Here is a 26,142-nt window from a genome sequence, read left to right as displayed (position 1 = left end):
CGTAGCACCAGTTGCTGATATTTATAATAGAAAATTATACTCTCAGCCAAGCTAAGAGCAGTTGGACTAGCTAGGGGGCTTCGTTTAGTCAAGCGAAAATCAATTCTAATTGATCAACAACTAAATTGGGCAGGAATAGAGAAAGAGTTGACAGAAACACGATATAAATTGGAAATGGAACCATCTAAATTCTTTCCAGAGAGACAATTTAGTTGAAATAAATGTAACACAGAAACAAGGGCAGCTCAGGGTTTTGATAAACAAAAATATCTAATGGAATATAGAATTAGCAGTCTATAATTATTTTATTTTGTGAGGCTAAGAGAGGGAAATTTTGTAATGAGGTTAAGGATAAGGAGGATAAAAAATATTGAATACTTGTTAAATATTATAGCCTTGTTATATTCGTCTAAATATATAGGAAATATTGATTTTTCAGTATATACATATATATTTTTTTGACTTTATTGCCAAGAGTATTCGTGCTTCATGACGTTGTAGTTGACTTTGGCATCTTGTTTTATATACACAAAATCGTACGATCTTTCACAGACAGTGTGATCCGTGTGATCTGTCATGTATTTTTAGTTGGCCCGCGCGGCACAAGCGAAATGTGAAATCAAACGAGACAATTTGCAAATAAAACAAGACAAATAAACAGAAATGTTTGCTGCATATAAGTTACATATATACACACTATATATGTGTGTGTATGTGTATGTGTGTGCGTATATAGATATAGCCTGGCTCTATTTGGTCTATCTATTGGCCGTCAATCATCGCCACGCCCACACGCAGTTCTATTCAATCAGCCAGTCAGCCACTCAGCCCAGTCACTAAGTCAGTTTGTCAATCAGGCTGTCCCATTAGGCGCGACACTTGGCTCGGTTAACGGCCTCAGCTCTTCAGTTCTTCAGCTCTTGAGCTCTACAGCTTTACAGCTCTGGCTAATCCCGCCTTATAAGCAACTGAACCCGGGAGTAGCTGCAGAAATCGTATGCAAATTTGAAATTCTTGATGCCCGGTTCTATGGGGCGACAAATATGGAGACATGGCTTGCCTACGGAATGAGCGTTGGCACAGTGGCTCGATCGAGCAGCGAGCGGGGGCAGTGAGCGGGGCAGACGTCATGAATCAAAAATTGTATAAATCGTATCAAGAGATCTTCAAAGAGTCAAGGTCTTTCGCTCGGCTTGGACACGCGGCCCACATCTGACAGAACGGGACGAGGCGTGGCAGCTGAGCATAGGTAGTCGCATAATTAACATGCGACAGCGAGTGCCAGCTGAGGGCAGCAGAAGAAGCAGCCGCAGCAGCAAAATAATCAAAAACAAAACAAAAGTCGAAAAAACTACATAACTCTCGTGGGTGTCAAGATTTAATTTCATTTTGAGTTGGCTTTTTATATTCCGCAGCCAGCATTGAGTTCCATTGCACTCTATGAGAGACCCTGAGCAGCCCCTCGCAGCGGCAACAGCTACCCACAGAGAATTCAGTGTGAGAGATTTTTATGATTTGTGCAGTTGTTTTATTATGCTCAGCTACTAAGTAGGGCTATCCACACATATAGACTACACACTCTGCTAACAGCTACATATGTATCTGTCTAAATACATAAATAGGTACACGGTTTGTTGCCAAACAAAACAAACACTGAGCTCTAGCCAGGGGCGGGATGCGAGGGGCGAGGGCGAGGGGCAGCAGCTTCTGCCTGCAGCGAACTGTGAACTGTGGCAACAATTTTGTGGAAATTCGAAATATTTTCTATTTATTTATGGTAAAAATGTGGTTTTGAAAGTTTTCAATTGCTTCAAACTAGGCTAAATATTCCGTTTAATTAAAGCAATGGCTAACAATAATGAAAAATGTAATGGATAAGATAATGATAATAGCAATGATATTGAGGAGTGAAAATTATTATGAAAATAGCAATACCAATGACAAACATAATGATAATGACAGTGAATCCCCCCTTTTATGTGGATCAACCAGTTTCTTCTATATATATCAGCTTGCTTAAGAGGTCAACCCATAAAACCGGAACCGTGGAATGAGCCTTATCTGGTCTGCCATCTGAAATCTTTAACAAATCTGAACTTATGCTTGCGTAGTTAATAAACTTGCGCTGTAACCACTTCCCCTTCCTCTTGCCCTTCCCCTTCTCCTTCTCCTACTAGGCAAGTGCTAACAACTAATATGGGCCACAAGCACGTAGAATTACACACACACACACACACACATAAACGTACTCTAAACACAGAAAATCAAAAAACTTTTGCATTTTTCATTAATAAAACGCGGCATTGCCCGGTGGTCTCCATTCTCTCAAAGAGTGTGTAGCACAGTAACACATATTGCAAGGGGTCAGGAGAGGGGGGAGAGGCGGGCTTGCTGGGGGGCTTGCACGTAGATACGCGCTGTACACGAGAGATATATATGAGAGAACATTAACGCGACGTAGTTGGCGTAGTTGGTAAGCAGTTACATTTTATGACTTTAGTCGAACAGGCCGGCCGTAGATGGAGAGCGGCTAATGAAAAGAAATGAAGCCCGAAAGTAAATGAAACAAGTTGAAATGGCAGCTGGCCCCGTTATGGGCAAGCAGCTAGGGCCGGGCAGGGGGTCCGGGTCTGGCCACGCAACATAAATGAGACGTCAAATTTGAAATGCCAAAGAAATGAAAAACGTTAAGCAGCATTTCAGATTTTTTACGGCTGGAAATTTTCAGGAAATGCGCCGCACTGCAATGAGCCCCCCTCCCAATACCTCCCTCACCGCGCCCCCCCTTCGTGCTTGGCCTTTGACTGTCGAAAAGAACTGCTGTCGGTGACAACTAAATAAAGCTTCGGGGCAAACACTTTGCCACCTCGGGCAGCGGGGAGCGCGGGCCAACGGTAAGCGCAATTTTCTCACCATCCTCGGCTGACCCCGGGCTGGGGACCCGCAACCAATTCGGACACCCAAGCAGCGAAAATGGCTCTAAACGCCGATTATGAAGCCGAAGACAGCACAACAACAACAATAAAGAACGAGAACAGTAATGAAGAAGGTTTATGGGTAAGGTAGAGCCGTATATACCCTTGTAAGCATAGAGCTGAGAGGAAGCAGAGACGACGCAGCTTGTCGCCCTAATCAAGTATATATGTTTTATGGAATCAGAAATTAAATGGAGAAGAGAAATACAACTATAACCTAGCGAACAATTATAACCTACCACCCCATGAAAATATATATTTTCACTGCAAATGTTACAAATATCGGAAAATAACGGAAATACTCTTCTCGTAGGGTATTAAGAACAACAAACTATGCAGACGTGGCCAAAGCGAGCGAGTGATGACATCGCTAGGCGAAACAAATAACGTTGTTTTTATGGGTCGTACATGACGCAGACCCCCCCGTCGGCACAAAGAGACACCCTCTCTCCAGCTCACTCCTACCTCCCTGCCTCCTCCGCCACTACCCTTCCTCGACAAGCTCATAGAATGTAGCGTAAAATTGATGTTGAAATAAAACACGACACCGTTGAAACAGGCCCAGTTCTGTGCCATGGCCTGGGTGGTTTATTAATTATGATGGAACGCGGAGCAGCGCGCAAATGTTTAGGATTAGAGCCTGCGGGGGCAGAATTGATGATGGCGCCAATGCGACTAACCCAACAAGAACAAGAAAAAAATGAAGAAGAATAATCTCAGTTAAGTCGCAGCTTCCGCAACGCAACAAAAGAGCCGACAAAAGTGTCGCAACAATTTTGACAATCGAACTGAATTTGATTTATGAACTCGAGTCAAAAGGTATAGAAATTTGTACAAACGGTGGAAGACTTAAGACGAAGACGACGACGACGACAACGACGACAACAATTTATTAATGCAAGTCACATTTTCATTTGAACGACGCCATAGACTTGCAATTTTATGGATTCTGGTGTTATCCCCCAAAATACCTAATACATATAAGAGATATATGCCCGGCTCTATAGTATAATACATTTCCGCCCTTGCTTAAAAGCTTCTGCGCTCGCCTCCCCTTCGGCTGATGGGCAGCGACATTTGTGCTCACATCCCACGAGGCATGCCGAAAATAGGACTTGGAATATCGGATCACGGCAGGGCCAATAAACCTGAGAAACAAATTGAAATTACCAAATGCATCTATGAAATTTATCGCAACGACACGAAGAAATTCATTTAACGAACATTAATCTCAATCTTTAAAGCTACGACAATGCTCCCGCCCCGCTCCCGTTCCCACTTCCTCACGCAAGTTCTCCAAAAATTTGTCTGCGTTTGTTATTCTGGGTTGAACATTTATTTTTAATATTTTTCGTAGCGAGTCGAGTCGAGTCTCCCGACACTCGCCCCCCGCCTCTACCAAATCCGAATTCCCATGGCTTCATTGTGGGCGATTCGAAAAACACAATAAATTAAGAATATTTATTTGTTTGCGGTAATTGTGCGAATAATTGATGATTATGTGTTTCATTCACAGCTGCAAATTGCAGCCAAATGCATAACGAATGCGACTCGACGGCCGTTGAATGCTTTTTAATTAAATTTTGCTATCACAAAAAGGTCAAATCAAGCTGACCCGCTGTAATAGTTAAGCCAGGCTTTTAAAGTCAACTACATATGGATTTTGTTACTGACTTCAAACTTTATTTATAGGAATTTATAGAATTGTATATGGGAAAATCTAATTAATTGCAATCGTATATTCCCACATGTTTTACTTACTTGAATCCCTTCAGGGATTTGGTTGAACTATGTGTCTAAACAGAAGTTCCTTTTAATATCGTATGCTCGTTTACAGAGTCAAAAGAGTATATTAGTTTCTGGCAGTCTAATGAAACAAATTAGATTTAAAAATTTGTCTGCTTTGCCTGAAGAAATTGATTGGAAGTAAATTTAGTTATTGTGGGCCCTGAACGAGTGTTAGGCAGTCGATGGCGCTCGACTGTCAAGTTCTTACTGGTTTCTCAATTAGCTTAGGATTACTCAAACAAAGCCGAAAGCCGCCCATGTTGAAGTAGGAAATTAGTTAGTCAACTATTTCAAGTCGCATATTGGCTAGGATATCCGGATCTCACTCACACGACTCGGTTTGAATTCCCGGCAAGCGCAACTTGTCTCTGTCTCTCTCTCTCTCTCTCTCTCTCTCACACCCACTGTTTTTTGTTGTCAAATAAATTTATTAGATTTTTTTCTTGTTGCCAAAGAGAAGGTTGAGCTGGAAATGGTCTTTTATTTCGTTGGCATGCAATCTAAGCGTAAAATAAAAATGTAATTTTCTACCCTATTACCGCAGTTCCTCAAGGAGAAACCCTCCGTTAGTATGCCATTATTTAAGCCCGTATAACTTTTGGGATAATTTTCTAATTCAATTGAGGCTCACAAAATAAAAGGGCACAGCAAGCGAGCCGAAAACTGGGCCAAAGATACAAACCGAAGCGAAGCGAAACGAAACGGACAGATTTTACGAGCCTGCCTAAACTGAAAGTAAACTACAAATGTTTACACAACTTGGCCCGTAGCTACACCTACGTCAGTGATACCCCGGCAGGAGGGGGGACGAGAGCAGACCAGAGCAGCAGCTCAGGCAGGAGCTGTGCCAAGTTGGAGCAAAAATTGAAAAACTTTTACCAGTCGTCTGCCGTTCGCCCCATGATAACAACAACTACTCAAGTACGCCCACCGCGCCACGCCCACCCACGATAGGCAAAGCGAGAGCGGCAGATAAATACATAAAAATTCGGCAGCAAGTTCTCACACACGTCTTCCGTAAGTTAAGGCGAAGTGAAATACATTTGTATCTTCAAGAGGGCAGCCCACTGTCGAGCCACTTAAGCTGCAGATACAAATGTATCTGAAGCTCAAAGCGAAGCTGAAACTGAAACTGAAGCTGCAGCTGAAACTCCAGCAAAATGCTCTGCAACTGATTCCGACTCAACTTTCGAGTGCATTTGACTGTGGAGTTTAAGCCAAACAAGTAAGAAAGCTCTAGTCGAGACTGCTCGACTACGAGATCCCCTGAACCCTTGGAGCAATAGATATTTCAATACTTTTTCGCGACTTTCAGCTTACACAAAAAACACGCACACACACACACCCACACGCACGTACGCACACACAGGTATACATACACACACACGCATACAGACACACATACACACACACACGCATACAGACACAAACGCATACACACACACACATACACACACACACACACACACAAGCACCCACGCATAAACACGCATGGGCTGCAGTGTGCGCTTACTATGAGAACTTAATTGTTTAATAACTTTTTTTATGGACGTACGATCTTCATGAAACTTTTAGATTATGATTATAACATGAATATGCATGTAATTGCCAAAGCACAAGTCTCTAGTATTTGAAATACGCTTTTTACAAAAGTGAGGGTGAGGGGGTGAATTTAGAGGTGGGGGGTAAATTTTAACAAAAACCGAAATTGTATAAATTGCATATAAGCATACATTAAAAATTTGGAGACTCTAGCAATAAAGGTGTAGAAGATATAATTTTATAACTGGGTTTCGATAAGGTTTTTTATCGATAAAAAAAGATCGAAATGAGTTATCGATTTTTAATGATAAACTTGATATGCGCGCTGTAATTACGGACATTTTAAAAAAAATTTGAAGTCTCTAGCTCTTATATCTTCTGAAATCGACGCGTTCATACATACGGACAGACGGACAGACGGACAGACAGACGGACAGGGCCAAATCAACTCAGCTCGTCACCCTGATCAAGAATATATATACTTTGTGGGGTCTGCCACGCCTCCTTCTCCCTGTTACATACATTTCAACAAAACCATTATACCCTGATTTCCCATTGAAAATGGGTTCAGGGTATAAAAAGGGCTGCTTGTCAGTGGAAAAGAAAATCTCTCTGGGATTTGCATTTCCATGTCTAATTGTGCGGAAAATTGTATGAAAATAATTCGCCAAATGAGAGCGTGCCAAATGCAAATGCACAGAGAACGAATCCAAGCAAATATTTGAACAATCGAAATTTCCATTTCAATTGGCCAAGAATTCCCTTTTGAGCATTTTTAGTTTGCGGTTTGTGGCTGGGCTTCAACAGGCATCGCCTATCGGACCCAGTATCGTAATATCGTCGTACCGTAGTATCGTATTACCCCCCATCCACGTCCACGTCCACAGCCACCCGCTGCCCTTGCCGCCTCCTGCTCTTGCCTTTGTAGCTGCGTTGGTTGCGGTTTAGCAATTTTGTTAAAGATACGAAGCGCCGATACGCGTGAAATGTGTGCGCCGAGGTGAGAACAAAACGCTGCCAGACCGCAGACTGAGCCGTCAAGAGGGCCAACGAAAGCGCGAGAGAGAGAGAGAGAGGGAATGCATAGTGGTTAAAGGTTTAGTTTGAAACTATTTTTCAGCTGAAGTCCTTAAAATAAAGGTTGGGCATAGCTGGAATAGAGCATTATAAGCTCCAATATCGCTAATCAACTTTTATTATAGGTGTAGGGGGAATAATATAGTGATCTAAATTAATAGTTCACTAAACAGACAACAAAGAGAGATCAAGATAAACTACTACTAATGAGATGACCATCTATCTCACATAGTCCCTCTTATTGGCATGTATTTTTTCGAGTGTACTATTACATCCGCATTGCCGGGCACTTTGTCCAATTGAAGAGGCCCTGGTATACAAACCACTGAAGAGCAAACTCTGTAACGCGGCCACGTTTAAGCGCTCGCATCTCGAAGCACGAACCACGGACCACGGAACACCACGGAACCAACAAGGCCTAATTGCAGCTATGTGCACATCACGCCCACACACACACCCGCCAGGTGGGCGGTGGTTGGCTACCAGACAGATGAGATGATTATACAGTTAAGGTTAAGCATACGCCTGGCCCCATGCAAATATTGATATACTCACACATCTATTTATATTTGCCTGCATATCTTATGGATATTTGGTTACGCCATTGCCTTGTCCACTTGGATTCCAGTTGGACTCCAGTTGATCACCGTATCGCGTGCCGATGACATTTCCGCCGGCTAATTTTTCACTTCCCCCCGCACCCAAAGCAGCTAATGAACAGGGCAAAGTGCAAGTTGATTGAGCGAAATGCATAAACAAATTAAGCTCGGAAATTCTTCGGGCCGACTATATTCGCAAGCAGCTCTGCAATGGCGTCGCGTGCAACAAAATGGCGTCAATTACTATTGACACACGCCCATATGTGGGTGTGGCGTGACGTGACGTGACAATATGGGGAACATGTGATTAAAGTTTCATTTGAAAATTGATTAAACTGACAGACAGACATTATTTAAATTAATGTCAGCCATTTGCATAGCGGAATGAGAAAAGGCAAATTGCATTCAAAAGTGAGGTTGTGTTGTAACCTCACATTTCTCTAAGTTCCGAAAGAGATCATATAAAGATCTGAGTGGGAGTATTTCATTATTATATTAGAGCAACTTGATTTATTTCATTGACACTGCATCCCATATTCAAAGAAGAAGAGAGAGAGACATTAAAGAGTAACAGTCACATTGAGAAAACAGTTTGACTCGAACTCTGTCTCGCATACATTTGCAACTTCCCGGGATTCCCCCTACACGGTCACTAAATCAAAACAAATCAACAAGAAAGGTGAATAGCAGGTAAAAACAGAGCAGGACAATGAAGAGATTACAATTTAGTTATTCCAACTGGCAGCCCATAAACAAGTTAGCTGCAGCCTTGTGCTGCTTCGATGCTACGCTCGAGATAAGGATAGCCAAGTGCAGTGGCGCTAACAGGATCATAAATCTAACGATATAAATCTGTGAGGTACTCTCCTCACTCTCACTCACTCTCTCACTCTCTCACTCTCTCTCTCTCTCTCTCTCTGTCCGACTCTCACTCTCACTCGCCCTCACACTCTCTCTCTTTGTGTGTGTGCGTGGGCGTGAGTCGTAACCATTTAGAACCCTCCTCACACGCGCAGATTTTGAATTACTTTCGTTTTTATCGCCTCTCTCCTCTGCTTCTTGTTGTTTTTGGAATTTTATTTAATATAATTTACACGCGAGTTGCGTAGACTTGGAACGTTAGGACAAAAGACGCTGACAACTTACTTCATCATAAATTCACCTGTCGTTGCCAGCTCATCCTGGACCGGACCTGCTTCCGCCTGTGTCCTTATGCCACTAGCTCTGCCTGTGCCTCTTCAGCTTCTTCTTCTTCTTCTTCGGAGTGTGTGGGCAAGTGCGCGAATATTTCGTGGAATTTGTTCGTGTAAACCGAAAAACTCAGTTAGCTGGCGCGTCACACGAATTGAAATTTCATTAGTTTTACGATATGCGACCATAAAGAATTATCAAGAGGATGGGCACGCACCTTAACGGCACGGACATGGACATGGACATAGACATAGACATGGGCATGGGCATGGACATGAGCATGGACTCACAAGTTCGACTTAGACTTGCTTCGGGTATATTTGTATTTAGTTGTCGCCGTTTTATGACCCTTCGCTAGAAGGCCGAGCGAGTCGATGAATTATGGAAACCGATTTACATTCTCCCAATCATATTTTTATATATTTTTCTACTTCTCCTTTTGTTGTTGTTGTTGCTGTTGCTGTTGTTAATGTTTTTCATTGCTTTTTATATTTTTATTTGCGAATGCATGAATTATGGATATTTCCTTATGGAATGCGCTCGGGCATGCATACAAAAGAACCCACCAACCCCCCAAAAAAGAAAGAAAACACGAAATCGAACGCCAAAGAAAATTATGCGAGAAAAATTTGTTATTGTTGTTGAATTTTCTTGATAATTTATTGAACAATGATTTTTTTCTTTTTTGTAGGGGTTATGTAACGAAAACAAAAATATGTTGTGCTGGTGCTGGCCCCATATATCAGTGGACAGCAGAGAGATATATGTTATATGATTTGCTAGGATTATAAATTGAATAGCTACGAAATGATTTATGATGCTGCAAAGGATGTACTAAGAGAATATAAGCCAAAAAGAATCGGGAATGAGTTGAAATAATATTGATAAACATAATGTGAAGCTCTCTCTCAATTCTAACAAATTTGACTCCCAAACTAGAATGTGCTGCAGATTGACATTTGCATAAGAAAAGCAGTGAGAGGACATTTGACGGAAGTGCTCAACTTGGAGATACCCTGTGCCAGATTTAGTCTGCGACTTCTACTACAAAAGCTTACCGTCGTGATCAAGACCTGCCACGCCTTTTTCTGCCTGCTATATTCGTAATAATGCATACCATAATATCCTGAGCCTTCAATGGCTTTAGACTAGAGTAGCAGAGCACTCTTTCTCTTTTTTTTCTTTTTTCTCCAATAAATAAAATGTCTTTAATATACTGGCAAGTTTTAGGAATCAAATATTTATCAAATGATTTATAAATTAATAATTTAGCAATAAATTGTGAACCAGCTGCATATAATATTATTGCATTGTGTGTATAAAAGTGTGAAATGAAACATATGTACGCTTAATCCGGCCATTTTGTAAAAACTCTGACAGTGCACATTTGCAGCGCCAGAGGGCGTTCCGTTTATTTGTCACTGCGTTGGCAGCTTTTGGACATCCATAAAAACGCAGCATAATACATATAAATACACAAATATATATCTCTATATAGCATGAGTATGAGTGAGACATAGTGAGAAGTAGAGTAATTGTTATATTCTTAACAATATTCCGGAATATTTATGACCTATGCTCTCCGTCCTGCTGCACTGCTCCAGCTGCATAGCTCGCTCTCTGCTAGTTTTTGGGTGTCCTGAGTTCCGAGCCGGAGGGGATTTTTCCGCTGCGAGTCGCCATTTTGCTGAATGCGTGAAAAATGTTGCGAACAATTTTAATGCGCTCGCTGCGGGCGCCAAATAGAAATGGGAAAAATGGAAAATGCTATGGAAAGATGACAAATGATTATGGAGCACAATAAATTTCAGCGCTGATTGAGCGAAATGCGAGCTCGGAGAAAAGGAAAATTGCATGCAAAACGAAAAAACAGAAAAATGCAGGCAACTGCGGAAAATCTTGCAGCACTATGGAAAACGGGAAATGGAATACGCCCGGGCAAAAGTCAAGGAAAAATCCCTACTATCCATTAATGAAGCTAATTTGCAGCTAAATCTCTGCAGGTTCTTCAAGCTCTCCACCAACCAATCCAATTGCAGCGCAGCTAGCAAAAACTACTCAAGAGGCAAACAATGCCAGCGACAGACGCAGAGTCAGAGTCAGAGCCAAAGCCAGAGACAGAGTCAGAGACAGAGGATAAGTTGATCCTTGTGCTTAAGGCTGGGCGGCGCATGATACGAGTGTCATCCACAGCTATCATATCGCCATCTCGACCCAAGTCCGAGACCAGGCAAATAAGTAAAACTTGCCGAGAAAGCAATTTTATTGTTCCCCATACACACACACACACACACACAATCACAAACACTCACACACACACACACATGCTAAGTCGAGCGGCTTTAAGTGGAAGCAGTCCTGGCTCAAGAACTTTGAATTTATTTGCTTCGAGTTAGTCAAGTACAAGTTTTTGCTTGGCCTTTTGCTTTCGACTGCATAGACTGCAGCCATTCGCAAGAAAAAACTATTGCATTCTGTTTTTTTTTTCTTCGGATATTTCTCTGAGAAGTGCTCTAGCTTGACATGAGCGCTGAGCTACTTAGGTGCACAAATCGATTAAAAACTCAAATGGCTTTTGCACTATGAATAAATTGACAAAATCTGTGGCCCCAACACGGATCTACGTGGCTTGAATATGCAGAATTATGTAGATGAATGTCTCAGCTGAGCCACACAAATGGGTTGGGTAGAAAAAACTACAATATTAATAGTACTCGAAACGGGGAGCCACAATCACCACCTAGTTCCAGTTCCAAGCAGCTATTATGCTCTACGCCAAAGAGATTGTTGTCAGAGCTATTGGCATTGAAGCTCATATACAATATATAAAGTGCTGTTATAGGATATAGTTGTACTCTTAATATGCATTGGCAGCAACATTTGACCTTTGGCTAAGACATTCGAGCAGTGCCAACAGTTGCTATCCGACCTCTTCCCTATCTCTCACTGTTATCTCAAACTCAATTTCAATGTATTGCCTATTATATCTACATATGTTCATACCGTTATGATGTTACTCACGTAGCTCTATGATTAGCTCATATAGCAAATACAAATTTGAATCTATTCTGTTATGTGTCAACGAATTCCTGGCAACATTTTGTAACCTCAACTTTCAAAGTCGATGACGAGTCATCGACAATGCATGTGACTGTAAATTGTGGCACACACACACACACACACACACACGCACACTATTTTGAAACAATGACAACGCGGCACCCACAACAATGAGACAGCAGCAACTGTGTTTGGTGTATTTTGGAGTCCGAGCAGTGCAAGCTGGCCCGGTCGCTGTAAGCCAAGTCAACAGCAATAAAAAACAGGCAAAGAAAATGAAGTCATCTTGTGCAAATATGAAAACAAAGTCGAGTGTTAATTTGCGTGGGAAAACAATTTCATATTTCGGCTTCTCTGCAATGAGGCGGCTAAAAGTTCTGATGATAACCGAGGGCTTGTCGCACACGCACATACACACACACGCACACACACACTCTTTCGAGCGTACACTGAAAGCAAAAGTGTGTAGCTGTGTTAAGCGTAATTGCCCCGACACAGAGGCAACACAGCAACTCAAGCCAAAGCTGAGCGTGCGAACAGGTCAAAAGTTCAGGGCGCAGCCGAAAAATCCAACATAGACTTAATTAGCAAGTGCGACGATTAAGAGAAAAGTAAAAAAAGGTCAAGTCGCATAAGCAAATTAAAGCAAAACATTCAGTTTGAAGTACATCAAACATTTTGCTGCTGCTGCTGTTGTTGTTGTTGTTGTTGTCGGTTGTTATCTTGAAATAACAAAACAACAAAACAACAATAACAATAATAACAGTCAACCGCAAAGGTGCCACCAACTTGGTCTACAGCTGAGCGGGGCGCAGGGCGTGGCTGATAGCCCCAAGAAAGATTGAAACTTTTGTGCGTTTCGTTCGTTTCGTTGTTGTCAGCAGCAACAACAACAACAATAACAACAACATTTTGTTGGGCTGTGTTATGCGAATGACATTTTCATGTACTACAAAAGTTTCTCGACCGCTGCTCGTTTTCATCATACCCTGCAAGAAATTGCCAATGCAAAGGGGTATATATAAGTATTTTAGATCATAGAATTAGCTGCAAGTGTAAGGTATTATCACAAGCCTTGAGCCAACATTTCTTATCGAAGGTTTCCACATTTCGTTTAAGAGTTCTTATCAAAGACCTCCCTCAAGCAACTGTATATGAGAGCTGACTGAATTACAGGTCATCTGCTAGTCCATCATTTCGCACACGCGCTTTCACTGTGTGTGTGGCGCTGTGGGAAAATTGTATTTATGATTGTTTAATGTTTTATTTTCCACGTATTTTGTTGTCAACGCCGCTGAGAACCAGTTGTCAAAATCTTGCGCACTTTCCACACATTAACACACGCACTCACTCACACACACACACCGACACACGCAGTTATAAAAGAAAAGTTTGAAATTAGTTGACTACGATTAGGGTCTGAATTTATATGTTTTCATTAGAGTTTGGCCATCAACACTCCAAGAGAACTCCATTCAAATTAATCAAATCATCATGATGACTGCTCGCACTTTGATCCGCCGAGGGACAGAGAGAGAGAGAGAGAGAGAGCAATCGAAACATATATCAATTATCGGGCCATGACCGCAACGAAGGCGATTCAGAAGGCGCTGCTGTTGGCCTGGCCCTGGCCCTGGCCTCGGCTGGCGTCTGTTCGTTGTTGGGGGCATCAATCAGAGCCGCTGCAGCAACACAAATCAGTTAATAACAGCTAACAAAATGTGAGCAGCGCGAGTGCAACGCATCATCGACAGCTCCATCAACGTCAAGTGTGGAGCGGTGCGGAGCGGAGCGGCGAGGTTTCTCGTGTTGGGCTGCATTGGGCGGCGCCGCAGCAGCCTTGTGTGGTCGCAGCGTTTTGTTGATTTCCAATTTCATACGCACCGTTGGACGTCGCTCCCCATCCCTCCCCCCCAAAAAAAATGTATGTACGAGCAGCATTCCATTGATTAGGGCAGCACAATCCAAGCTCGAAGGGCTCCCCTCGCTGTGGCCTGCAGCGATTTTCATCACATTGCGTGGTAATTAAAATGTATTTTTCTTTGATAGTGCCTAATGTGCAGCGATTGCTGCTGCTGTGGCTATTGGGTGGTCACTCAGCTGTTGAATTCTATCCACCATCTCTCCCTCTCTCTCTCTCTCTTTCTCTTTCTGTGGCCTTCTCTCTCTGACAGCTGGCAGCTGTCACAGCTCTGCACTGGCCATAACTCAACGTCCTCGTCGACGTCGACATCATCAATTTTCTGGGCAGCCAAAAAAACAGTAGAGTGTTAAAGCGCGAAAAGCAACAGCAACGACAACAACAACAATAGCAGCAGCAGCAACATCAACAACAACAACAACAACAACATTAACATTGAGCAATTTGTTACGCTTTGTCTTTCCAGCGCGTTTTCCCAGCCAAGCACCAAAAACACACAATGCGCAGTCGCAACAGCTGTAAACAGAGAAAAAAGCACCTCCCTCCCTCTCCCTTTGAGTCTCCTGCGCCTGCCACGCCCCACGCTTACCTGTACAGCAGCGTGTGGGCGGCTGTGAGTTTGTGTGTGTGTGTGCTGCACTTTTATTTCGACACTCATTTGCAATTATTTCAGTTTTTGCTGTGTTTCGCTAATGTTCGTCAGCGCTGGCTACTGATAAGAACTCGGCCCCTCTCAGCGAGAGAGACAATGCAATAATTACAATTTATATCTTGCAGATAAAATCGCACATTAAGCGACTGCAAATGCAACTGCAAAAGGCCGACAGCAACTGCCACAAACACACACAAAACACAGCAAAGAGCCGAAAGAAACTTAAATAATGAAAAAGCTGTCAACGTGTGCGTTTTAACGCTCCGTCGCTCGCTCCTCGACCTGCTCAGTGGGCGAAGCTGATGCCAGGCAGCACCAGCAGCAGCAGCTGCCACATTCAGTCAAACAGCAGCAGCTGCCCAACAACAATTTCTGGGGTCATTGCCAAAATTTCAATCAACTTTGGTGGTCAGCAGCAGCACCGCACAAAGAACAACACGAACTCTAAATACACTTTCAACTTAACTACTGCTTACTACTTGCTTTTGCTTCTCTCATGACTCCTTCTTCCTCTTAGCATATATAAAGCTCATTTACTTGAGAGTCTTCTCCTTAAATAACCTCAAAAGCGCTCACTTCATCATGGGAGCCTTAGCAAGAGTTAGGGTATGGCTAAAGAGCAGACAATGTTGTTGGCCCCTGAGGCAACAGCAGCCGTTTAAGCAATTGGTGGTCTACTTTGCATACGATCTGCACCTCTGCAAGGACTCTGACCGAAACCGAGCTGCTGCTGCAGATCCAGTTACAGTTTCATTTTTGTTTTTTGTTTTTTTTTTTTTTTTTTGCATTGCTATCGACACACATCACACCTGGCCCGGCCAGATCGGTCCATAACTGCAGCCAATTGAGCGAAAGCGAAAAAAGTTAAAGATCACAGCCGTTGGCCCGACAAGCACCGAAGGACGCCAAAGTTCGAGCAGGCCGGCTGCTTGGGCCACGCGTGCGCAGGATCAAGTTACGAGGCGCATGCGAGGCGGCCCCCCACAGCAGCTCGAGCGACATTGGAGCTGGGTTAGGCTCATGGACCGCCAGCCAGGATGCTGCACGCAGACAGACAGCAGACAGCAGACAGCAGGCAGCAGGCAGCAGCCAGCGGACAGCGGACAGAGAGTGAAGCATCAGGTCGCTTTCTTGCTGCCCTACTGGGTGGTCGACTATTGAAAGCAATAGCCTTTGCTACCTCCTTCGGTAATTGTCGTAAATCTTGCCGTGGACAAGGCCAACACTTCAATTAGGCTAAGCGCCGACTGTCTCGTGTCACTTGTCGCTTGTCGCTTGTTGTTTGGGCCGCGTTCCAATCGCAATTAGCACAACATTAGCGCGGCTGACCTTTGACCTCGCTGCCACTCCCGCTGCGCCGTCTATTGTCCTGACCTCGGCCATGTCCTTGCGCCTGGCTGTCTCTGCGTCTCCGTCTTTTATTCCTCTCGATGTTTTCTCTGCGTTTTGTCACGCATTCATTTGCCAAATGGTCGGCAATAATTGCGGTTGTCCCATTGTATTCCCCGGCGTCTATGCCAGAGCAGGCGCCTCCGTATATTTACATAATTGTCCGTGTCTCGTCGTCACGGTAGCGCCCCCCGGGGACTGCAGCGAAATGTGGGAGGAACGCAAAGGGAGACAAAAGGACTATGAAATATGCATGACTGCCGAAAGGCGCGCGGAACGGAGAAGATGAATGACAGAAGAGGAAGCGAAAACAGACTGCCAAGAAATTACGTAGCACAAACAGAATAGTAGTAGAAATACCAAATGCGAGCTAAAAGTAAACAGGAACTTAGATTATGAGTTTAGTAAATAAAAACTGCATAAAAGGAAAAAGAAAGAGCGAAACAGGAAGAAACCGAAGCTGCAGCTGAAGCTGAAGCTGAGGCAAAGGCAGATGAACTTAAACAAAGAGAGTAGTAAAGTTAATTAAACAAGTATTTATTATGAAGTTTTGAAAGTTTCCATGGCAGAAGATTGGATTTTATTCCAATAGAGATAAGTAACAAGAAAGAAAAGCTCAAGGAATGAATGCAAAGCACTTTATGTAAAAAAGTGCAATAAAGCTCATCCACAGCTACTACAATTTCATTAAAAATTTAGTAGAGGAGAGAATCTTAGTTCATAAACCTTGATTTCCATCTTCTACTTCAATTCGAATAAGCTTAACTTAGGTCAGAGTCATATAGCTTAAGGTAATCAGTTCTACTTATTCTTAGAACATCTTCTCATAAACTTATCTACGATTCTAGCTGTATTCCAGTTTAGCTGAATTCATATTACTTTAAGCAATGAGCTAATTAAGAAACATTTAAGGAACGAACGTTGCTGTTGCTGTTGATTTATTTATTCAAAATTTCGTAAGATGTCGAGCGGAATTCCTGGTTTACATCACTTTTCCGTATTTCCACAGCGACGACAAGTGGAAAGCTGAGCAATGAGCAGCAGCGGCAGCAGCAGCGGCAATAACAGACGGAGACTGCCGCCTGCGCATCAATCAGCGGACAGCAAGTGCCTGCATCCGGGCTACTGAGGCGTATGTGTCATCCAGTGGGGGCCACCGGGCGGAGGCCAGCGCATTCGCGTTGATCGTGACAATAAGAGCAGGGGAAGCAATTGGCCCAACGGGGCCAACTTGACTTGATTGCCATCATCAAACTGTTTACGCGAATGACAGACAGCCTCGGGGGTAATTCGGTTAAGGGGATTTATTTATATTGATAATGACAATAGGCACTCGGACAATGGCCCGGTGCCGGGCAGTGATAATCACTGAGATTTGAGTGAGACTGAGCGTTGCTTTGTGGGTCAGCTGTCGATTGTGACAGTCGACGAGTGGCGCCAAATAAAGCGTGGGACATGGTGAATCATGGCGAGACAAGAACGCACAGCCAGGAAATGGCAGTGGCCAGTGAAAGTGAAGCAACGTAGAAAGAATGAGAAACAGAGAGAGAGAGAGAGAGAGAGAGAGATGAAGAAGTGAAAACGTGTCGGCACATCAATAACCACACAGTTAACCAATAGCCGGGTCAGTTAGATAACACCTAATTAGGGTCAAACTGACAACTTTAGCGCCACAAGCGCGGGTGGTCAAAGAAACGAGGAGTCTCTCGAGCCGTCGAGCCGTTGAGCCGTCGAGCAGTCGAATAGTCAGGGCATTGGGAATCGAACCAAGTCAGACTAAGACACGCCCCGCAGCTGTAGGCAGCTGTGGCCTAGGCCACGCACAAGTCGACGAGGCGTCCTGGCTGCGGTAACAAGACGCAGTTTGTTTTTGGTTTGGGTGTCGCCGGCGATTCGTTGCGTTTCATTTCGTTTCGTTTCTTGCTCTCGAGTTTGACCAAGCTGAGATAATTACATGTTAATTCCTAGCAATATATATCGGGGCTACGAAGACAGCAACAGCGGCGCAATCAAGTCCAATTTCGTGCGGCGTCTCTGAGGTGGCGACTTTGCCGCCGGCGTCCTTTTGTTATTGTTGCATGTTGTTTGATACGTTTGAACTGGGTTCTCGGAGCCGGCTCTCGATAATTAAGCAGTTGCCAACAAAATGTGTGCGGCATTTAATTGAGCCAAGGCTTAAGGACACCTCAGCAGCTGAGTCAGACGATAGACGCAGAAAGAGAGAGAGAGAAAGAGAGAGAGGCAGAGCGAGAGCGAGAGTCAGGTAAATCACATTGGAGATCTTGACGTGGCCTATTAATAACTTTAATTAAAATTATGACTGAGTCGAGAATCTGTGTAGCTGGCGACTTTTTCGCATTCACATCATATTTGTGGTGGCCTCTTGAGGATTTGGAACTGGAGCTAACTTTAGGAGTGTGGGAACCAAATTATTCAAATCTTTACTGTACGCTGTGAGCCATAATTCTCGGCGAAACGCTCTCTCATATGCATATTTATTGCATTTTTCGACGCGGCAACGCCCCCAAAAATCACAATGGAATTTCAATTCCATTCCCCAAGTTTGCGACTTGCCCAGCAACAAACAGCAAGGAGCAACAGTCAGGGCCAGGGCCAGGGCCAGATCCAGGTCCAGGTCCACAGGTCCAGGTTGTGGCTACGACGTCTCACAGCCTTCACCAAATGCAATCGTATCGCATCTTTTGTTTAGCCACGCTTTGTGCTGCCTTTGGAGTCAGCCACAGCCTCAGCCTCAGCCTCAGCCTCAGCCTCAGCCTTGGCAGCGATTCGCTGGAATAATTAAAATTTATATGTGTTTCGTTTGGGCTTAGTCGCCGCTTCACCCCCAACTTCTAATGTGGTTAGCCTTCTGTTGCAGTTACACCAGCACTCCTTCGCCCCCGCCTCCACCACCTCTGCCTCTTCCTCTTTCACTGCTCTTAATTCGTTTTTCTGTGCTTATGGCTCGTCTGCGATTCTAATTTCACTTTCGCACATAAACGAGGCATTATTTATAAAGCTGGCGCTGGCAATTTGCATGGCAACTGTTGCTACGTGCCCAGGCGAATCCCTACTCTCTCTCCCTCGCACTCTCTTCTCCCCTTTTGCTTCCTGTCTCTGTCTTTGTTGCACTTAAGTGCTTGTCAATCGGAAAAATCTGACTGCCTCTCCAGCAATACCAGGTTCAAGTCTTTGACAGTCAGTCAGTGCCATCAGCACGTTCTTAACCAGCCCAATAGCCCACGCCAGCCACATCCTTGGCGGGCTTGTGTGCCGCATTTCAAATGAGCAGCGACAAAAGTTGCAAATGAATATTCCAAATTGCAGTGATATATCATCAATGGATTACCAGACAGTGCCAGTGTCGGACTCAGACTCGGAGTTGGAGTCGGAGACGGAGACGAGGAGCACAATATTTCCTCAATTTCTGACACCGATGCGAGCTACGCAAAGTTTGTGGCTAGATTTGTCATGTTGCTGATGGCTTAGCCAAAATGATTGATTGCTTGGTTCCTGTTTAACTGAATGCCAGGCATGGCACTCCAGGAGGGGCACTCGAGCGGAAGGAGCCAAGGGAAAGTGAATTTTATGCTAAATTTCAGGAACCGGCAGCACTTTTCAATCGACACAAAGAACGGCCACATTGCAAAACTCTGCGATTGCAAATTTGAAAATGGAATGATTGATTACTCCTTCGTTCTCTCTCTTTCTCTCTAACTCGATCTCTTACTTTCTTTCTCTCAATATATATACAATTATATTATATAACTTTATCCTTATCATATATTTCGCTGTCTCCTTGGAATTTCCATTTCAAGACTTGAATTTCTAATACAAGCTACTTTGAGAAAAACGTAGAAAACTTAGTTGTCATTGACATAAACATTTCCATTTAAGTCAAAATCTTGGGTAAAGTGCAAACCTATTGTATGACAAAAATCATATGATATACACCTATACATATATATAAAATAGAGCAAAATGCCTATCGACACGATTCGCGGCATGCCCATTGACAAAATTCTTAGCAGTCGACAACATCCACAGCGCAGGAGACTAGAGGAAAGCGATGTGGAGGATAGCTCACAAAATAATGACACAGATGGTTTCATTGGGATCCCTCCGCCGTCGCGTAGCTCAGGTATATCGCGTCGACTGACGAACAGTCGCAAACTGATCTTGAAATGGATTATATGCCTTTCGGGAATATTCGTATTGCTGCACTTCGTGCCGCGACATATCAACAGAGAGTTTAAATACGAGCCTAGAACGGTCATACTTCTGTGGAACGATGAGAATGTCAACGGACAAGACAGTAACCAGTGCCACTGTGTGATAACCAGCAATCGGAACTACACTAAAGGGCCCATAGATGCCGTCGTTGTCAACGTAGATCGACCCTACTCAATGGACGGGCTCGATAAGGTCGCACACACTCCCGACTATTTGGTGGTTTATGCTAACTTGCATCCGCTAAATCTTGATCAGAATCCGATGACCATACACGGCGAATCCATCTTTAACTACTCGATGAGCTATCGCTGGGACTCCGATCTGGTGTGGGCGGAGTACTACTTCTCAAGGATCGGCAACCCAGCTGAGCGTGTCCTCAACTTCACAGCACCCGTCATTAGCTTCATGAACCGTTTGCCGACAAAAGTGTCCTCCCGCCTACGCCTTAACTTCCGCCTCAAGCAGTATCTGGCCATGTATATGCAGTGCAAGGATATGAATGCCAGCACCAAACAGGGCCGTTACCTGATGCAGATGCGCGAGCACCTGGAACTGAGCTACATTGACAGCTGCCACGCCTCCAATAAGTAACTAATTCTAGTCAGAGCTCGCCTAACTTTAGACTATATTATTCTTCCTTTTCGCCATCAGCTGCGCTCCCTACAAGTTTATGCTGATATTCGAGAGCAGACGCTGTCCGGACTATGTGCATCCGCAGATCTACACGGCGCTGGCCAACTTTGTGGTGCCTGTGCTGATTGGAGGCGGTAATCTCAGCCACCTGGTACCACCGGGCTCCTACATAAGCGGCGACGACTTCCACTCCCCCTTCGAGCTGGCACAACACCTGCAGATGATCTCCTCACAGCCGCTACTGTATGAGCAGTTCTTCTGGTGGCACTCCAAGTATGTCATCAGCTACAACAAGCAGCCCTACTGCGCCCTATGCAAGCAGCTGCGGAGGAGTCGACGCAAGCGCATCTCTGTTGAATTCCTTGAGTGGTGGACAGTTTACCAGTGTCCGGGCTCCGAGGACTAACTAAACTAAACTGAACGACATTATAAGAAATGAAGTTGTTTACTACTGTTTCAATTGTCTGTATAATCAACTGTATAACTGATATAATAGTATATCTAATCTGAATAAAATATTTTAAACCAGACTATGCATCGTGAGTTCCCATTCAAACCAAGGATTATACAAGTTGATTAGAGCTTTGTTAACTCGATCAAGGTTGGCATTGATGCTGCTATTAGGGCTTCTGTTTGATTCATTTGTATATTTCTATTAAACATGCCATTTAATATTTGAGAACTCCAACGAAAAATTCATAAAATGTCAGCCGACAAAATTGATAGCAAAACACATAAATCCGAAATGCATTCCCAGCTGCTCCATGTGCCAGCCGTCAAGATGGTCAAGGACAAGTCCGTGCCACTGGGCTCCGAGGAGTCAAAAATATCGAACAACTCTATGGTCATGAACGAGCACGATAGCGATCGCCAGAAATTGTTTTTGTACTTAACCATTTTGAAGAGCGTCGTCTGTCTTGCGATCATTTTGTTGATGATGCGTTTCATAGGCCACAGCAGCCGGAGAAGACTCCTGCTAAAGCGTCCCAGCGCAAAGACTATACTGCTTTGGAATACCGAGCAGAGCCCGGTCCCGTGGGAATATCTGCAATGTGGCTGCGTTTTGACCAACAACCGGGAATACGCTAAAGGGCCGATTCATGCCGTTGTCTTTAATGCTGATCGAAATTTCTCACTCGCCGGCCTGGAACGGCTAAATCGTGTTCCAAATTTTTTGGCGGTATTTGCGGCCAGAAACCCATTGAGCTTTGCACATAATCCACTACTGGAGCATGGTGCTTCGGTGTTTAACTACTCCATGACGTATCGGCGCGACTCCGACATAGTATTTACCGATTACTACTTTTCGGCTGTTGATAAAAAGCATCAGACATTCGCCGATATTGACTTCAATTTATTGGATCTGTTCTCAAGCGAGTTGCTCTCTCTGTTCCAATTGAGAGTGCAAAAGAAACAGCGTCTCGTGTTTTATATGGTGTACGAAGTCAACGAGCATTCCCTGCCCGAAAGTCTCTATCTGCAGAAGCTGCGAAACTACCTTCAATTGGATGCCTTCATAACCTGTCATGGATACCAAGAGTAGGTGTTCTAGCTCCTCTTGCCTCTTTGTCTCTTTGCTTTAGCTCAATTCCAATCTAATTTCTCCCCAGTTGCGGTCAGTATAAATTCATGCTGATCTTTGAGCCAAGTGAATGTCCGGACTTTGTGCATCCGCAAATATACAATGCGTTGGCCCACTACGTGGTGCCAGTCATCATTGGCCGTGGTAACGTTTCTGGCTTGATTCCGCCTGGCTCCTACATCAGCAGCGCTGATTTTGAGACTCCGGAAATGCTGGCTATGCATCTGGAAAAGTTGTCAAATGATCCGCTGCAGTACCAGCGATTCTTCGATTGGCATTCCAAATATCGAATCCACAAAAACAGGCATCCCTATTGCGCCCTATGCAGGCAGATGCACAAGCTGATCCAGCCAGTCCCATCCGACAAGTTCCTCAACTGGTGGACTGGATACCAGTGTCCCAATCGCACAGACGTTGACCTGACCAGGAATGAAATTTCGGCCCCATCTCGAAACGATTTTAATTATCAATCGCATTGGAGCCGTTGAATATTTTTATTTCACAGAATTTCGGCGGCACTTGTGAAGCTAATAAGTCTACCCTTTCGAAACTCCTTTCATATGAAATTTGTATGTGGCATGTGCAACACCTGAAAATTACAGTCCCGGTCAGACGACTGCCTTCAATTCATACTTTTGTAAAAGCGGCAAATACAAATACTTATGCATACGAAAGTTGCGAATTATGTTAAGTTGGCTGTTAAGCTATCGCTGTTAATGTTAAAGCCTTGTTCATGTTGAGAGAAAGGGTATTGAGAAGGCGTGCTAGTGCTTTGCCGTAAGCTGTTGAAACTGGTTCTTGGAATATCTGGGATGCCAACTCGTGCTAGACGGCTGCCAAAATTGCCGGCATAAGGCCATTCGGCTGACCATTTAGTAGGGCTTGGCTCTTTGGGACCCATTTCGGGATGGAGCTGAAGGGCTTTTTTCAACAAGTCTCTGGCTGGGAAATGTTGCACGACAGTAAGATACAGAATAGATACAGCGCCTGGGCATAGATAAAGCAAATAGAGAGTGCACTCACAGGCATTGTGAACCTGGCCAACTGTATACATGTGTGTGTGTGTGTGTCTGTGATGTGCCCTGTGTGTGAACCGAGTGTGCTCTGGACAACGAGTGGGCGACGATGTGAACGCTAGCGACGCTTAGGTGCCAAGACCATGGCAGTCAGTCAGACAATACACGAAAAACAAACAGAATTGTCATGGGAAATATTTCATGGCGTTGCGTCTACGACTGAGAAGACCCCCGACGTCCTCAACACCTCCACTTTGACTGGCTGGTTGGCTGACTGGCTGGCTGACTGGCTGGCTGGCTAGTCGGCTGCTGTCTCTCTGTTGTCTCTGTTGCTGGCACATTTCAAAACGGTATCACATACACAAAACACTTTTCTTCTCTGGCACACACAATATTTATAAGTTAAATGCTTCACTAAACAATAAGCCAAGGCAGGCGAAGGTGGATGGAGACACAATCCAAGCCTGGCCCCAGCCCCAAGCTGTAGTCGAAGGCGATAATGAAACGGACGGGCGTCAAGCACATCGAACCAGAGTGAACCAGCAACCAGCACCAGCCTTTGGGCCCCAGCCGTTCTCGGCTGGGTTGACAGGTTGTTGTATTCTCGTTCTGGTATTCATACATTCACTGCAGCGCATTCTGGTTCTGGGAAGTTCTCATCAACGGCATCTGCGGACGCTGCCTCCGCTGCCTCCGTTGCCTTCACTGCCTCTGTGTGCAGTGCAGGGCTCAGGGCTCTGTTTGCTCATTCTGTTATCAACTATTACAATATTTTTGTTTAATTGACAAACAGGTTTATCATTTGACGCTCCAACTGTTTTTTCCCACAGTCATTTTCGGTCAGGTTAACCATTCAACAGACACCCAAACAATTGGTTCAGTCATCAAATATATAGAATCTCTGGGAATGCCTTTTGCGAATTTGCACCAGAAGTTTATAGATCTCAACTCGTTTCATGAAAATCTGAAGCCAAGTCTTCTATATGATATCGTCACTCTTCCTTCTTCTAAGTAGTTCGATATATTTCCCAATAGTCCTCTTTTCCAGCTGTCTAAAGCTTCACCCTAGCTTTTATCTACTAAAGCACGATTTTTTGATCAACTCTCGATTAATTGGCCTGTTTCAGTTTTCCCTTTCGTCACAGTCTCGTTTCGAGCTGCCTGATGAGCAATTAAAGCGCAGTTAACTGCCAGATCACGACTAGTTGTCTCCAAAAAGTCCGCCCATTAATAACTCAATTCATCTAAGAGATAACTTTGAGGCATTTCCAACACTCCGCAGCTGAAGATTAAAGAGCTTCTGCTCTGTGGCTGTGCCAGTGGCTGTGGCTGTGGCTGCGGCTGCCGTTGCTGCCATTGCTGCTGCTGCTGCTTTTGTCTGTTTGTATTTGCTCTGCTGGCTTCCCAGAGACTTCCCAGTCGATTTCTCACCTGGTGGCCACGCCGAGACGAAAGTCGGGAGCAGCCGCTGCTGCTGCCGCTGCTGCCATTCGACTCGTTTTAATTTGTTTGTTTACGTTTTCCAAGCAAGAGGTGCTGCTCGGCTTTTCCCAGCGTGTCTCGGGGCTCATTTTGTTGTTGGTGGGCAAGATGTTTGGAAATGGAAGCATAGTGCCCGAGGCTGCGACTAGTGCCGACCCTAGGGCCGTCCTGATGGGCAGAGCACAGCTAGTACCGCTCGGCTGTTTTTAGTGTTAACAACTCGACACTTCATTAATTGAAGTTGAAAAAGTGGAGCTATAAAAAGACTATTAAGTCTCAGCCACACAATGCCAGCAATCAAGTGGATCAGCACTTGGAACCGCCTCAAAGAGATCGCATTAGGCGCAAATTTGATTGCTTTTTAAAAGTTCAATGGTTCGAGTTGTGGTCTACAATTAACTACACGAGCTTTTACTCAATTCTCACTGTTTACTCAATTCTCCACTCCCAGCACTCAAGTGGGGGCTTTGTTCTGCACCAAAGTGAGAACGATACATGATTTCATATTTGATATGTGAGTCGAGAAATTGTTTCTCATGTGTGGGAGATGATATTTGGTGCTCGAATTAGCAGATAACTTTAGGCTATCTCGTGCTATCGCGGTCTGTATGCACTCATTATCAACATGCTCAGCCAGACTTCAGCTATTTAGCTCGTAGTGCTGGTCTGGCCATATCACATTACTCCCAGAGCACACCTTCGGGTATTTGCAACCAGTTATTCAAAATGTAGTGAGGCTCACACATAAATACCAAGAGATTTCAACGTCCCCAATCCATTGTGATGGCCATAAAAATAAATCTATATGCAAATGCGGCTCTAAGCGAACAACAGGCAAAACAAGAAAAGTCAAGAATTCAAGCATAAGTCAGGCTTTACTGAGGCGATACCATGCAATGGAAGCTGCTGCTGCAGTTGCAGTTGCAGTTGCACTGTTGCAAGGCTTGCCAAAAATAGTCTAGGTGACACTCAAGGACTCGGCAAGGCAGCAAGCAGAGCCTG

General features: G+C 44.3%; 2 protein-coding genes across 2 annotated transcripts; both read left to right on the top strand.

The window, feature by feature from the left end:
- Positions 1-20,075: 20,075 nt before the first annotated feature.
- LOC6586395 (alpha-(1,3)-fucosyltransferase C) lies at positions 20,076-21,590 on the top strand. The gene is made up of 2 exons (XM_002011973.4): positions 20,076-21,014; positions 21,079-21,590. Exons 1-2 carry the CDS (start codon positions 20,176-20,178, stop codon positions 21,464-21,466), a joined length of 1,227 nt encoding a protein of 408 aa, XP_002012009.1. The 5' UTR covers positions 20,076-20,175; the 3' UTR covers positions 21,467-21,590.
- A 98-nt stretch (positions 21,591-21,688) lies between these two features.
- Positions 21,689-23,316, top strand: LOC6586394 (4-galactosyl-N-acetylglucosaminide 3-alpha-L-fucosyltransferase 9). Its single transcript, XM_002011972.4, has 2 exons — positions 21,689-22,599; positions 22,671-23,316. Exons 1-2 carry the CDS (start codon positions 21,764-21,766, stop codon positions 23,128-23,130), a joined length of 1,296 nt encoding a protein of 431 aa, XP_002012008.2. The 5' UTR covers positions 21,689-21,763; the 3' UTR covers positions 23,131-23,316.
- Positions 23,317-26,142: the final 2,826 nt, after the last annotated feature.

This window comes from Drosophila mojavensis, unplaced genomic scaffold (assembly GCF_018153725.1).
Source record: "Drosophila mojavensis isolate 15081-1352.22 unplaced genomic scaffold, ASM1815372v1 contig_74, whole genome shotgun sequence".
NCBI classification, from domain to species: Eukaryota; Metazoa; Arthropoda; class Insecta; order Diptera; family Drosophilidae; genus Drosophila; species Drosophila mojavensis.
The sequence above is the reverse complement of the archived record's forward strand: the minus strand, read 5'-3'. Positions and strand labels throughout refer to the sequence as shown.